We start from the raw sequence: 17,417 nt of genomic DNA on the forward strand, positions 1-17,417 counted from the left end.
TTATAAAAGCATTTAATTTATTAAAGAATATTTTTCGGACTTGATATTCGAAAATTAATATCTGACGCAAAGTTGGCAAAATCTTTAACGTCTTCTTATATAAACAGTGAAATAACGAATTTCGTGTATATTTCAAAAACTAGAACCAATTTAAAAGAACGGGCTGCTGATTTGGATTCATGATAAACAGCTTGTGGCTGCTCATGTCCAAAACCTGTAAACTTGTGTTATCTTTAGTATTAGGTACATGACGAAACTTAATTTCTAGTTACCCTTTGACCCCACAACTCCGACACCATGTCCGCCCACGTGCTATACAACCAGTCGTCGCAAGAATGCCGCTGATCGCGTCACAACACCCCCGCCGCCACCACCACAGCGTTATTCGGTCGCCAATTGAACGCTGCTACCCGTCGCATCGCCAATGTTGTCTTTGGTGATGGTACCCAGAGTAATGAATCGCTCCGAGCAAGAAAACTTGTACCGCACGTCGAGGCGCCTCAGTCTGGTTCCGATGGAACTGGATCGGTCGCACGGCAACCTACTGGACGCCGGCGAGTTCGGTGGTGATCGGAGGGCGTCCTTCTTGAGGGGGACGAAATCGAAGAGCGACGACGGACAGCACAGTGTAGGTCATTCCCTTTATTTCGCACCATTCAAATCGTTTTTATACGACTGAGGAAGGTTTATAACATGAAAGATCGCGTGAAACGGTCAAGATTCAATTGCTATTTTTAAAAATCTCTGTAATAATGTTTTTATGTTCAAGGGACATGAGTTAATACCGTTAAATACTGAAAAATAATACAAGGTATTTAATTTTAAAGGATATCCAATAAAACAGTCAGTGTGTGTTGATACCACAACATCGCAATGTTGCCGAATCAAATTAAAGTTGACACGGACATAATAAAATACGAATTTAATTAAGATAATAAATAACGTTATAAAGTATAATTTATATATATATATATATATATATATATATATAGCAGTTTTTTTTAAATAAAATACCAAAAGTAATGATGGTAGAAAATGCACTTGGTAATTATAATGCTTATGGTCAGTATATATTGAGTAATGCAATAGCATTAAATTGATACCAATAGCAATTATATACAATGTTATTTTATGCAGAAGAAAGTTAAAATCATTGATTTTAACAATTAAGTTAGGTTGATTCACTTTATAATGATGAAATACATGCAAGCACCTGTTACATGGAAACCCTTACCTGAGACAGGGCACTGTTCCGATCTGCATTTCATACTGAATATAGTCTCAAAATATTAAGCATCCTTCCGACATCCCAACTGTATTCCGCCAACACCGGAAAAACTAGTGACTAGTGATGGATAATATTTTCAATAAAATATACAAAGATATAACTCTATTGTGTTCCCAATAAATTAGACCGAATTATACACAATAACAAATTCTGATTAAGGTATATAAATTGTAACGATTTAAATTAAATACTATCATGGAAAACAAGAAATCAATTAATCATATGATTATCAGAATTGATTACAAACGTAACGTTACTAATATCATCGTGTATTTTATGATTTGGAACTAAACCTTCCCGGCTATGTTAAACGATATAATCCGGTACAGCGCCGACTTCTATATTTTACTAATTGTTGTCCCTATTCGCTATAATTATTTTGAAATGCGATGAACGAATTGACGTTTAAATGAAACTGAGTGCGGCTTCATGCGGTTGCCGATGGCGTTACATTTCCATGGATAATTAACGATCAATTTGTCAATATCTACTTCGAAAATCCCATCCGGCATCAGTCGATTCATTTGTTTCTATTTGGAGCTACTAGATTACAGTTACGATGATGCTTTTACATTTTGCTAAAATTGAATGCGTCAGCATATCGTGTGATAAAGTCTGAGTTTAAAATATAGGTGGTACTCTCGATAATAACAATTAATCGTTAGTTCTTCAGATAATATAGTCTATATATATTTTAACTCATTATGAAACCAAATTAGGACTAATATCTGAATATATATCAACAATTTTTTTTATTTAATTATTATATTATTACTAGTCGTTTCCGTCTAACCTACAGTTTGTCTTTATGGTAACTTAAATCTAGGTATATAACTAGGAGGACCCATCGGCCCTATCTCAGCCTCTGGTGAAATAATCTTTATACATGTCACTGCTGTATTTTTTCATTAAATGCACCCCATTACGCGACACTACACAAGATCAGATGGTTTTATTCTTTTGCGTCTATGTCCTGTTCTGGTGGTATCCAAAAGCTGCAATATTTCAATATTCTCATGAGAATGGAGTCTTTCCTCATGCCCTCTTGCAATTATCTTGATTTCTTGACTGACTGTATGTATCTGAAGGTCTCGATGTAGATAATCAATCCTATAGTATTTTGGTGCACACACAATACCTCTCAGGACTTAGGATCTGAAAAATTTGTATTTTATTTACGTTACTCTTTCCAGAACATCCCAATAATTGAACTCCGTATGTCCATATAGGTTTCAGTATTTGCTTATTTAATAGCAATTTATTATGTACTGATAATTACGATTTTCTTCCAATTAGCCAGTACATTTTTCTATATTCCAATTCCAGTTTTATTCTTTTCTTCTTTATTTGTGCCTTCCAGCGAAGTTTTGCATCTAAATTCATTCCGAGATATTTAGCGTTGTTGCTATATGGAATGATAGTATTATTTAATGTTATTGGTGCTTGTACGGTCTGTTTATAAGTGAACTGCACATGTATAGATTTACTTTCATTAATTCTTATTTTATGAGCTTGCATCCAATTATTTATATTGTCACTTGCCTGTTTGTATTGTATCCGACAGCTAAAACCGCAGTATCATCAGCAAATGTAGCCATCGTAACATTCTCAATTTGTGGTATATCACAAGTCTACAGTCGATAAAGCATTGGTCCCAGTACACTTCGTTTACGAAGTACACTTCGTTAAAGCAGGTGTACCACTCTAAACATTCTGGTTTTAATGTATGATTTTAATAGTTCGGTGTGTTGTTTTGGTAGCATTTTCTGGAGTTTATGAACAAGGCCTTCATGCCAAACCTTATCGAAGGCTTGTGCTACATCAAAGAATATAGCTGAGAATACTTTTTTTGCTTTCGTAGGATTTTTCAATAACATCTGTTATTCGGTGGACCTGGTCAATTGTTAAGTGCTTGTTAATAAACCCAAACTGGCGTGTTGGTGTTAGGTTTTTTTTCTATATCCAAAATAAAATAAAACGGCCGATGCAGGCCATCAAAATTTATGACGTCACCACATCGAATATTGCTGTATTAAATTTCACATCTGGTTTACAACGTCTGCCGGTTTATAAACTTTAATTATTATTAGCAATGTTTTCATGAATTTTTGAGATATTCGGCAACATGGTTCATCAACCACCGACCCTAAATAGAGGTTTATATACTGATTGGGTTACATGTACCGATGCATCAGACAGAATTTTATTTCTTTTTTACTAGAATAAAATGAGAACGAAAAAACTCCACCGGATTTAAAAAAAATTTTACGTTTTTAAAAAAAAGTAATTGGCAATATGTTCGACGTCATTCACGACATTATATTTTGAACTAAGGTAGTTTAAATATTAGTGAAAATAATGAAAGTATAGCAAAATTGGTGTAACCAATAATATATTTATCATCAATTTAATACCATGGGATATAATAAGTTGGCAAAAAAGCATTGTAATATTATGACATTTTCATATTTTTTAAAGAAAATTTATTTATATTGATTTGAAATACTGATGAATTATATATTGGCCGATTCGATTGATGCTCTTTTGCCATTTTTATGAGAAAACAATAATTCTATCGCTATAGAAATTGATTGAAGTTGACTTTTCACCATTACGAGAGATTGGCAGGTATTAAAACACTTCGCACGTCGCACGGAGAAGAGCCCGAAATATACTGAAGTTGTATCAAAACTTGAAAACAATACTATATTGTTTAATTTTAGCCGTTTTATTTCAATAATCTACTTTATTCGCAGTCTAATTGTACTAAAAATCAATTTCGAAGAGTTTATCATTCCCTTTTTGTTTCAAGAATTGTTCGGTTTCGTTTCCTTTCAGTAATGGTTCACAAATGAAAGTAGCTTCATAGTATTTGAGACGAAAAAGCTAAATTTTGTGTAGTCAGAAAAAGCGTCATCACAAACAGATTTTGATCGCTTTTGATCAAGGCCCCACATACTCTGAAAACATTCACTCTTATGAAATTAAATTGGTGCAAGAATTGAAAAGGATGCTGGTTGGTAAAATAGACAATTGAGAGCCTTTTATTGGTAAACAACATTAACCAATATATTTGTTTTTGGATAGTGCTCATTTTCATTTTAATGGGCACGCAAACAAGCAGGCTATTACATTTTTCTCACTTAATTTAAGTGACACCCAAATATCGACCTGCTTCTCGTATCCTATGTTATATAAATGGTTGAAAACTATTTTATGGCTTATGTCTGTTTCATGGAGATAGCTTGAGATAGAATATGTCAGTCCTCTCTGATATATTCACCAACTTTTTTGGAACTGAAACGGTCAAATTAGTTTTGAAGTGCTACAGTTTGTATAGGTACTCACAGCCTGAATTTTTCATTATTTGAAGTAATGAAACTATATGACGTATAGTTTCATTACTTGAATTTGAATATATATATATATATATATATATATATATATATTCAAAAAGTATACAAAACTCTAATAAAGTCGATGTACTAGCTTTTTTAGGAATTGGTGTCCATCGTCTTTTTCTAGTTTAGTTTTTAGTAAAAAGCTATTAAAGTTTTATGCGTGATGAGGCCTAGCCTGACGAGGAGAATTTCTAAAGGAAACATATTCCCCGACTAACTTCAAACTTTGATTACATATACTAGACAGATGGTACCAAACTAAATCCCATTGGATGGACCTGTGCTCATGAATAAATTGATGTTTGTTAAAAAAAAAGTAGATGTAAAACCCCTCAGCCGATGTATTTTTTATATGGTATTGAACGTTTATCGAGCATTGTTTAGCAACGTAAAACCGAACAAAAGTTCAGCAAGATAAATATTAAGTTCTGTTAATTGATCTACTTTATATTTGGCGAAGGCCACGCTGGAATAACAGGAAATTGTTTTCATTCTCCCTTTTATAATAATAATGAGCGACGGGGGAAATAGGTTTTTTTTTGGTGAGAGAAACCTTTTATGTTTTGTTTTCGTTATGCTGGTATTTAAATATCGAACCATTTGTCATAGCGAACATATTCTAGAAAATGATTCGCTGTAAACGTGTTCGCTTTCTACTAGCTCGGCTACAAATTAAATTTTAGTAATTATTTTTAAAATTGTTTTGTATTTGTTTCTTTTACCTGTTAACTTGGTGGTAGCGTATTCGTGTTTTTGTTTGTATTGAAACCTTTTACAGGATATTCCTGACTTCTTACTAGACTAGACATGACTAGAGACTAATATTCAATTATATTCTTTTTTGAATAGTTTTAGATTTTTTCTGATATTCTTTTTGAGACCCAACCTTTTTGACTGTGTATGGGTAAATCGAAATTATCATCTAGTAGCAGGTCAATTGAAAAGTCCCTGGCTTGACACATAGGTGGCGCTACTAGAATTAAATCCATATGTTTTTTAGTTAGCCTTAACCTTCAAAAGATGGTTCAAAAGACAGTTAGTGTGAATTATAGCATTTTGAGTGAAGCAACTTCTGTTATTTTGAAAAAAATAGATAAAAAGGAATTTCGCGTGTTGAAAAAATATTGCTTTTCGAAGGGAAAAATACCGTTGAGGCAACAATTTGTCTTGATATCGAGTTTCTGGACTCTTCTCCAGCAACATTAATTACCAAGGATCGGTATGCTAAGTTTAGACGTGGTGAAATGAGTACCGAAGATGGTGAATGCACCACAAAATCCACAAAATGATTTTGAATGACCGTAAATTGAAATTGAGTAAAATAGGAGACCCTCTAAAGATATCAACTGAACCTGTACATCATATCATTCTCGAATATTTTAGTATGAGAAAGCTCTGTGCAAAGTGGGTGCCGCGCGAGCTCACTTTTGACCAAAAACAACAATGAGTTGATGATTCGGAGCAATGTTTGAAGATGATAAAGCGTAATAAACCCTAGTTTTTGCATCGATAGGTGATAATGGATGAAATATGGCTCCATCATTTCACTCCAAAGTCCAATCGACAGTCATTCGAGTGGACTGCACGGGATGAACGCGCTTCAGAGAGTGGGAAAATGCAACAATAGCGTTATTGGACCGTTTGAAAGACGAAATCGCCGAAAAACGACCGCATTTGAAGAAAAAGAACGTGCTGCTTCACCAAGACAATGCACCGTGTCACAAGTCAGTGAAAACGATGGCAAAAATCCATGAATTGGGCATCAAATTGCTTTCTCATCCACCGTATTCCACCAGCGACTATTCCCTGTTTTCAGATCTCACAAAAATGCTCGCTGGAAAGAACTTTTTGTTGAATAAAAGGTGATCGCCCAAACTGAGGACTATTTTGAAGCAAAGTACTAAGCTGGTAAGCAAAGCATCGTACTACAAAAATGGTATCGAATAGTTGGAGGGTTGCTATAAACAGTGTATCACTCTTGAAGAGAATTTTGTTGAATAAAAAAAACTAATTTTACCAAAAAATGTGTTTTAATATGGTAGACCGGGGATTTTTTAATTGACCTGTTAATATGACAATGTTCGGCAGCAATATGCTCAGTAGGATCTTCATGATTGAGTCGAAATATCGATAAACATTAATCCAACCAGTGATTGAGAAGATCATTTGAATGCTACGATACTGTCACCCAAATCATAATGAGACCTGTTCCATTTTTGGCTTTAAGGGCTTTCCATGCATAAACTCCAATGTCTGTAGGACGCAATGTAAACTCTGATTCATCGCACCATATCACATTCATCCAATCACCCAATTTATAGTCTTTACAATCGTTGTACTACTTCTTAACGTTGATTTCCTTTATAAAGGATTTTGTAATCGCTTCCATCCATGAATGTTAGCATTTTGTTGCTAAGTGGTTAGGTCCAATGACGCATTTAAGATGGACTCTAACATGGATACTTCTGAGAAGTTATCTACAGTTAAAAAGACCACCTAACCAATACAGTGAGCATTTCTTACAGTAAAAATATTTCGATCCTCTTTGTAAAATCTAAGTACTTTTTCAGCTTTTAAATCTGTGTGTTGTCTGAAAGTTCTTCGAGAGTTGGAGCTGAGTTTTCGTTCAATGATTCTTGCAATTCCTTGTTTTCGAACTTTGATCCTCCATACCTTTCTTTGTTGTTGGCAAAACATCACTACTATATGTAGATTAAACCCAACCCATAATTCGTCCATGACATAGCAGCGTCGATATAAATTTCTAAAAGTTTTAGTTGGGATTCGAAAACACATTATTAAAAATTGGAAAGCAAAAAAAATGAATGTCGAAAACGCAATTTTGATCGTACCTTGGCATTAAGTCCATGGATCTAATATAGTGACCATTTCTCTTATGTGCATATGATATTCAATGACTATGCTTCAACCCATTGAAAAGCTCGTAGTTTAAATGCACAGAAAAAACTGAAAATAAACATTCTCTCCAAAAACCCGCTAAATATTAAAAACAACTATCTAAAATAGTTCTTCCATACATTTTCTAGAAATATAAACATCGTTGCAAAACACTGTATGCGTTGCTGTAACGAATTTAAATTAATTCAAATTAATTCTTACTGCAAATAAATGAACAACGTATAAGTTATTATCACGAACGTTTCTAATTAACAACTAATTAAGCATGAAAATGAAACAGGGTTTATGTACAATAAAAATTACGTCAGTTGAAATTTTATGTACGCTATTTTCTAGTATAGTAAATTTCCTGGAAACTTTTATTTCCACTTAATTTATGTTATAACACTTATCATACGGAACTTTTTCGTTCTCGGTAAAACTGTAAAAGTTGATATTTGAATAAAATTTCCTAAGTATTATTTTAATCAATATAGTTTAGTATTGATTTCTTGGAAGTTTCGTAGCTGTTAAATTCTAATGTTCTGGGACACAGAGTGATTTCGTTGGTCAATATTTTAGGTGATGTGGCGTATGTTAAAGCTTTCCAGCATTTTGAAAACAATAACAATTATTTAATATTGTCACAAAATCCATGTCCTCTCTAGAGACATCTTTAACAATACTCCAAAGAAAGTCGTCAAATCTGTGGCCAAACTGTTTTCATTTTCCAATCTAAAGATACAACATTGGTAATAAATTAGGCAAATATCGTGAAAATGCCAAAATAGCACATACAAATCATATTTGTTTGAATGCAAATAATTTCTTAATATTAATATGATTAATATTGATAATTTTATTAGGCTTATGTCACACTAATATCAAAAATCTCTAAGTTATACAATTTGTATGACGCATTAAACCTTCCTATTGACTTGTTACTAATTTTCAGTTGCCGAAAGTACGTTTCACAAGTTCTTCAACAGTCGAAACATACTTTAGTTGAAGAATGTGGATAAAAAAATAAAGATTATATGAATACTAAATGATTCATTAAGAAATATTTATAGGAATTAATCTAACTACATAATTTGTATAGATTTAACATATAGGAAGAAATTATGAATTATTAACAGTAAATTGGTAAATATTTCAAACTGTCCATAAATTTTAAGCTATTCAACCATTAGTATAATAAAATATGTAACTACCATAACATTTTATTCCTTGAACCTTTCATAAATTATTTAAATTATTTACTTTATACAACTAAGTTTCTAAAAGTCAATAGTTCATTTAATGATTGTAAATACATTTCTTTAATTGACATTTCTAAGTTGAATAAAATTAAAGTAAATAATATTATGTATTATATATATTTCTGATCTTATATTGCAAATGTTGTCAAAACAAGTTACATGTTTTTAATATTTTCAATTATGACAGAAGCTTGACTAAGTCAATAAACTATGGTCTAATTTCAACCACCGAGTTATCACTAGTTCATGTACTTAATACAATGAAACAAAAAATTGTGGCTGAAGGTGACTTGTCAAAAAGGGGTTTATTATTGAGTGATGCATAACTCAATATTTAAGAATGTATAGACATGGTTAATTGGCGATCTTGGATTATCTGATTTTTCATTATCAAGTGATATATAGTACGAAGCCGCTAGTTGACCATAAAAATGCAGATTTTCTTTATCAAAGATTATATATTCAGTAAATTCATAAGATATCGAACAACCACGCTACTAATTACAGAAGCGAAAAAGAAAATTAATCCGTGGCAGATTGTTTCTTCGTGACGACCTAATAAATTCATAACAGAGTCGGAATTTTTAAGTAAAACTTCCGGCATATTTTATCATATTTTATTCGGAAAATGCGTCTCGTTATGCGTGCCGCATTTCATATGGATCCGACGTTTTGCTACAGACAGACTTATTAAAGAATTAAAAATGTATGCCGCTACCCCCGGCACGCGATTCATGCCGTAAAGATTTTTTTTTACGAAATGCGCTCGGCATATCGAGAGAGGCAATTTCTACGTTCGAAAATGACAAGGTCAGTAGAGTGAGAAAATGGACGATGACATTTTTATTATCGCGTCCGTGTCCTTTGTTCCTCCATCGAATATAATATTGCTTAGACAAAGAAACTATAGTCAATTCAAAATAGCAGTGAACCCACGTGATCTGTCAAAACGTCGCAATTTTGACTTTGACTTAGAACAAAATTCTAAACTAAATAAAATAATGTAACAAAACTGGTATGTATTATAATTTACCTTAACATTATAGTACATCTAATGCTTATACTATTGAAGAGTTTAATACTATAATTAATAGTAGAGCCACAATAATTTATAAGTTAGGTTGTTTTATTACATTTACATTGAACTTTTTTCAACGCTAGTATAGATAGGCGCGTTTTTTCTATGTAGTGGTATCCCCCGAAGGCCTACACCACTTAATTAACAATTGTATATCTGAGTAATATATTTTAATTTCATTAGAGAGCAAAGGTAAATCCCTTTATGGTTACTTCTTGTTCCCTTCGATGCAATGTTTCCTTTTAAAGACATTTTGATGTTATTGTATTTCTCCTCAGTCTGTTCTGTTAGTACATGTATACATCTTTCTTGGTATAACTTCATTTAATCACTGCATTATCCTTAATACATATACCATATCTACCAAACAGTTAGTATTATTTCTCTCTTCATCCATTTTAACTAAACATTCATGTTTATTCTGAAGAATAACACACATGGTCATAAAGCTTTTACACATTATAATACAATATCCTACAGTTAAATTATATTAATTATATATTGACTTTTAGTTGATTCCTCTTTCGTCACCCTGTCTTGGTAATTGTCAGCATTGAGTCATAGACCAACATAATGTTTTATTCAATCACTGTCACTTTTAGAAACACTATTCAAATGAATGACTAAGCTGATCAAAAACTCATCCAAATCGAAGGTGTTATTTTCGATGATGCTTCTTTCCATAAATCCAAATAGTTCTGGTTTCAATATCTCCTTCGACCTGAATGTCTATTATAATAATTCTTTGCAATACCCCATATCAACTCAATTGGATTTAATATACAGTGATAGAGACGAAGATGTAATACTCTGTGGCCATAACGTTCAACAATCTGATCTACCATGTATCTTTTCTCAAGTTTATTTCTAAAAAAGTAAATTGCATAAAATGCAATTAAACATTTCATTTATATTTATCGAGTAACAATTTGAAATAGTTCATTCTTTAACTTGGTTTGTTCAAAACTTATTTTATGTACTTTAAGCTATTCCTTAATTGTAGCCTTTGTTGATGCCTCTATTGGCACCTTCTCCACCAGTGTACTATGATATGGTGCATGTTCTTTTAAAACTGATTTTCAAACCAATGCAAGAACAAGTTATGGTTCATTTCTCCATGGTAGTCACCCTTGGACTTATAGGAAAATACTAACTCTGCACCAGGAATTAAACCATTCCTATTTCCAGCATGAAGAACTGTCTGTAATGAATTATTAATAAATGTTATTACTAACAAAACCTAATTGCTATTAATTCCAATGTTTACCATCCATCAACTTTTGTATACACTATATTTATTATCATCTTGTCATACCATTCTAAAATATCCAAGTCTCATCTAAATATAAAATTTGATATAATAATTCTTCCTTCATTTTGTTGTATGTTTTTAAAAATTGTATTCTTTTAAAAGCAATCTCTGCAAGTTCTGTTAGACCCCTTTGTCGGTTATCTTTACACCACTTAAAACCTATATTACCCACTTATTGACTAGTTTTATGAATATTCATTATCATTAAAAATATTTTGAATTGCTGTGTATTACTTTAAAAGTATAAATTAGACTTCTTAAATAAAGAAGTATATTTCAGATTTAATTAAAATATAGACATTTTATAGAATGAGATATATATAATTTTTGAACGAAATGTTGTTTATTCTATAATTATACAACTTTCATGTTTCTATAACACAATCTGAATGTTTATCGAAACCCTACATTATTTTTAACAAAACTTAAAGTATAATGGCATCGAAACAACTCTCTGTTAGCATAAACCTTCTTCAGTCTCTCCCTAATTGCACCACGACCCCCGAAACACAACCACCGCGTCCCTCTTAGATCCAGACGCGAAGCCCAAAATACTCTGCATATTTTAAGGTGAACTATAACGGGCGACGTAATATAATCAATATCTGTTCCTACTTGTTCAGACATTCGGTGACGATTTGGTTCTGAGCGTTCTTAAGAGTCCATTCAACAACGTGGCTAGGCCGGAGACAAGGGACACTAATTGCAGCGAGGATTTACAGCGGAGCCATGACGAGACGCCGTTTGAGGAAGATGCGGGGTAATTGCTCATTACGTCATGGTTTACTATTGATATAACATTGCGTTTCAATCAACGGGCGTCTGTGATATCAAATTAATCACAAGTACTGATTGGTATGGATCTATTTTTATATTAAAAAATTCGGTATTAAATATATTTACTTTCCATATAAAAAAAATTTGGAAAAAATATTTAGGAAAAAGTAATTTCTATTTTTCATTGAAAATTATGGGTAGTTTATGAAGATGAGAGCACTAATGTCAGTTGTTGTCACACTAATGCTGATTTTGATGTTGAAGGTGAGGCTGGCCAATTGTTAGAAAAGTCCATACAATAAAACAGCCAATGCACAAATCTAATAATAAATATAAATAAATCTAAATTTATGTTGTTGCATTAAATCAGACATTTGGTTTATTTTGACTGTGACATTATAAAATGTTAATGTAAATAAAACAATGAAACAAAAATAATGTTATCAGATATAATTTGTTTTAACCTTATAGTACGTCCAATGATTATATTATCGAAGAACTTTTTCACCCCAACTATGAGGTAAAGTTATAGGCGTGTTTTTTTAATGTAGTGGTATGTCTTGGAGGCCCAACTTTTTATAAGACATGATATATAAGAAGAAGGTCGATATGTGAAAATTTATATAAAATTAAACGACAAAAATCAGTTTTCATTAGTGTTTTGGTTCAGATTAATTATTCGCAAAAGCCAACATATTGCTTTTAACTTGATTAATTTTCTAATAAGGGCTCTCGATAGTTGATGGGGCTTAACGGTTATGTTGCTGGAGCCCTATATTTGGAGACTGGAGGAACCATCATTAAATTGTATTATCAAAATTTGTGCACAGTATGTGCTACGATTCGTGTGAACGAGATTGTTCTGTGGAATCATACTTTTCGTTAAAGGAATATACTTCAAAGAAGTATACCGTTAAATTATATGTGTACTTTGTCATAATGAAAAATTTACAGGAAAAATGTTGTGGTGAACAAGAGGGACCAAAATAATTCAATGACTTGTGAAAATGCGGCCTTTTCAAACTCAGTTTGGCAAATTTTCTTTTTTTGACAATGAAGTCAATGAAGAGGTTAAATGCTTCCTCAGTGGATAGGCGGTTATTTATTGGCTCCACGACATAAAGCTATAGAACAATTCTTCTTCATTCGAACGATGTGATTTTATATGAGAATAGACAATTTTATCTCTTTGTAAAATTAATGGGAAGTGACCTTATTGTTTAAAATTCTTAAGCATTATAAATACAGAAAGTGTAATATTAGTTTAATTTTATCTGAAGTAATCTATATTGTATGATAATACAGTAGCTATGAAAAATAATAAAGCCTCATTGATAAATAAATTGGTCAACAATTTGGAACAATTCCATGCAACATTTTTTATATGTGTCTTCAGTCGACATATGCCGACAATTTAGATATTTCTCCATCCTTTTACTATTTATTTTTATCCTCGTCTAATATTGTGTCATAAAAACAATTGTTTCTCATGACTAACTATATTTTTTCTCCTAGCAGATTATAATAATTAATTTCACGATAATAACTTGACACAATTATTGATTTATGGATAAAATAATGCAAATTTTAATTAATTTAATGATATATCCGAATATAAACATGAACAATCCTGATTTTCCTATATCAAAGTTTCATATCTATTAAAATATTCATATGCATACGCGCGCATATATCTTGAAACAAATCTATTATTTGCGACAACATCAACAATTCAGAATGTCGTGTGTTTCCACCGTGATTTACTATTGAGCACCTTGAGCAAGAAAAGGGAATACGAATTTACAAAGCAACGCCTAGATGGGTTATAGCGTATTCGGGGCAACAAAGCCAGGCACAACACAAACAAAACTGTTATCTGCAACTAACCGACAGAAATAATGCCAGCCAGGAACAGTCATTGAGCCAGAAAAATGAATCATATCGAAATAATAACGACAAAGTGTGCTACGAAATAGTTATGTAAGAATTTTTTCGACTGTTGTTTAGAATAAATAAATAAATAATATATATATATATATATATATATATATATATATATATATATATATAAAGAATTTGATATAAATAGAATAGATACCTTATTTTACATTGAATTCACACATATTAACCTATATTTTTGTTGAGACGCAAGTAAAGGGGATTTCATGTATTTTTTGTCGCCGATATTATAAAAACCTTAACATGAAGAACTTTTTATAAATATCTTTCATTTCAAAATAATTTTGAAAAGGAAACAGAAGATATGAAACCATATGTAATTATTTATCAATATATAAATACTACAATAACTGTAATAATAACGAACCGAAGTTCAATATGCAAAAATATTAGTAAGAAATGAAATTGAAATCGATATGCACTAAGTCAGTGTGTAGAATATATTCAATACATTCATGGTTATATTGATGTAAAATTTCATCCAAATCCGGAAAATTTGACCGCATTCATGGACAGATGCTTCAACACTTGTGACGCTCACTTTGATGTTTCGTACCTGTGGCCTTCAATGAACGATGTGCAAGAGCAAGCAGGAACCACTTTTAGCGGCCTTTATTTATATTACTTTTTACTATTCTTGTTACTTATTAATAAATTATAATTACACAGCAGTTACTTTGGTCATTTTACGATTAGTTTTTGGCTTAAACAATAGTTATAATTTCTATTGGTAGTTATAACCATAAAACTATTATCTATAATATACAGTAGTTTAAGAATTATGAGAAAGATACAAATAAATAATGGAATAAAATCACTAAAATAATAAATGAAGTAAACAGAATGGAATTAAATTAAAAAGAGAAAACTGGAATACTACCTTCACAAACTCGTCATTTGATGAAACTTTCATTGGGTATCACAAAACATTAAAATCGATAGAATAAAAAAGGTACTCAGACAAGTTATAACATTCCTTGGACATAACATATTATATCTGGCAAATACTGCCCGAACTCTTGCTGGGTGTCAGCAAGGGTATCACATCTCACATAAAGTAGACGTGACAATTCAGCGTGTTAATTTCTAAACGTTATTTAATTTTCCCATAAAATATAAATGACTCACAATAGAAAACTCTATTAAAAATATCAAATTACTTAAGACGATTTATATATTTTGCGGAATCTGTAAACTATTTAATAATCAATTCTAGTTTGTAAACTTCCTTAAATTATATATGTTTTATGCTTGTCTTTTGTCCAATATAGGTCATATAAGAAGTATCTAATATATTTCCTGATAATTCAAATAACATACATATTCAAATGTGGGTACTTAATTTATAATGGATATAAATTATATTGTGAAATAATTCAAATGATAATTTCACCAGTTCCCCCCAGGATATAGCATGGCGAAATAAGCACCTTAGATGAGAAAAGCAAATGCGAATCTATAACGTGACGAGTAGGTGGTTCATAACGTATACGGGGCAAACATAGCTAGACAAAACACAAACAAAACTGCCGCTCGCTATCTGTTGAATATTTTCAGAAATGAAATACCAGCCAAGATCTGGCGGCGAAAGTGAGAAATGAAATTACGCTTAAGACGTTTTATATATTTTGCGGAATCTGTAAGCTATCTAATAACCAATTCTAGGTTGTAAATTTCGTTAAATTGTATGTGTTTTATGTTTGTCTTTTGTCCAACATAGATCATATAAGAAGTATCTAACATATTTGCTCTTAATTCAAATAACATACATATTCAAATATAGGTACTTATTTTATAATGGATATAAATTATATTGTCGTGAAATAATTCAAACGATAATGTCACCAGTCCCCTAGACGAGAGAAGCAACTGCGAATCTATAACGCGAAGAGTATACGGTTCATAACGTATACGGGGCAAACATAGCTAGACAAAACACAAACAAAACTGCCGCTCGCTATCTGTTGAAAATTCGCAGAAATGAAATACCAGCCAAGATCTGGCGTCGAAAGCGAGAAATGAATGGGATTATAAAAAATGTTTCAATATTTGTTTGAACTTACTGTGTTTTACTTTAGAGGCTATCTGAGTATTGTTATGTTTATATATATATATATATATATATATATATATATAAATATATATATATATAGTTGGTAAGAATGTATATGATAAAAGTTTGAAAAAAAAATCATACGTGAAGATTATTTGAGTGTATTGCTGAACAGTATAACCTCTCGCGGTTCTCTGGCTGTATATAATAAATCAATGTTAATACGTATATCATTCCATAATCTACACTAAAATGAAAAAAATTTAGTTAAAAAGGCAAAACAAATTATAACTATTAAAATGCTACTTTGAAGTTATTTTCTTTTAATATTATCTATTGGTACCAGTTCACTGAAATTATATACTGCAATAGTTAATTTATCTATCGATTTTCATGATTTTTTGGCTACCTTTGTTTAATTTTTTGTCATACGAGTATTTGTATTTTTAGAAAGTACTTTAATAGTTCATTTACGTTAGTGTTAACTCTTTCAAAGTAGTCGTCGATTTGATCTAAGCACTGAAGGCGACACACTGTCGTGATTATTTTTTGACAGCAGATAAATATTACACGGGCCCATGTCTGACCAATACGGAGGGTGGGACGGGATTAGAGTATTGTTTTTGTCAAAATTTGTTACAAACTCGCATACCATTCGCTTTTATTTTGAAACTTTTTCATATAATTTTGAATAATCTTGGCGGTAATTTAAATGGTGAAAACCACAAGAAATCAAATTTAAAGGATATGGTCTAGAATGTTTTATTATTTATTATAGCAATCTAGTAAACTAACAGTAATGAGTTATTTGTTGTTCTCTCAATTTGCTACGGTTTTAAAATTAGGAAGTATTTATTATACGATAGACACCTTGGGCTTAACAGCAGTATCACTGTTTCTAATGTGCCCTGGGTTTTACTTACAACTTCAACGAAATAGATGAAATGGTTTTGTTCTTTTTATTCTTCGGACTACGTCAACATAATTTAGGAGCTGGAGAACCTCAACGTTGATTTGTTGGTTGCTGATGGTTTGGTCCTCCATAACGTTACCGACAGTTTCTATCTTCACGTCCTTATTGCAGATTGTCATTACGAATGTACCAGGAGCATCAACAATATCTCGTACAACTTTTTTTGCAATTTTAACACCATAAGTTCACACTGGCTTCAGAACTTGTTGATAAAGTTTATTTTATACTGATAATCCAATGATCAGTATAATCTTTTGTGTTTTGGCTTGAGTACTTCAATTGTTTTCTTAACATGTGGCTTCCACCTGAGTTGAACATCAAGGCTCTGGCCAAGATACGTGGCTGTATCTCCATGCAGGGCTATTTACTGATTTACTTATACTAGCTTGTATTTGATTCTTCTTTTTTTGGTGAAA

The 17,417-nt window shown here is 31.7% G+C and overlaps 1 protein-coding gene across 2 annotated transcripts in view; it reads left to right on the forward strand.

The window, feature by feature from the left end:
• The first annotated feature begins 303 nt into the window (after positions 1 to 303).
• LOC143193395 (potassium voltage-gated channel subfamily KQT member 1) overlaps positions 304 to 17,417 on the forward strand; it is a 107,471-nt gene continuing 90,357 nt past the window's right edge. For both annotated transcript variants that reach the window (XM_076399591.1, XM_076399592.1), the window contains exons 1-2: positions 304 to 628; positions 11,863 to 11,999. In XM_076399591.1, the coding sequence (XP_076255706.1) occupies positions 425 to 628; positions 11,863 to 11,999 (341 nt within the window). In that variant the 5' untranslated portion in view covers positions 304 to 424. The remainder of the gene's footprint in view (positions 629 to 11,862; positions 12,000 to 17,417) is intronic.

This window comes from Rhynchophorus ferrugineus, unplaced genomic scaffold (assembly GCF_030347505.1).
Source record: "Rhynchophorus ferrugineus isolate W39M unplaced genomic scaffold, kcgeb_rfMv2 rfM3, whole genome shotgun sequence".
Lineage (NCBI taxonomy): Eukaryota > Metazoa > Arthropoda > Insecta > Coleoptera > Curculionidae > Rhynchophorus > Rhynchophorus ferrugineus.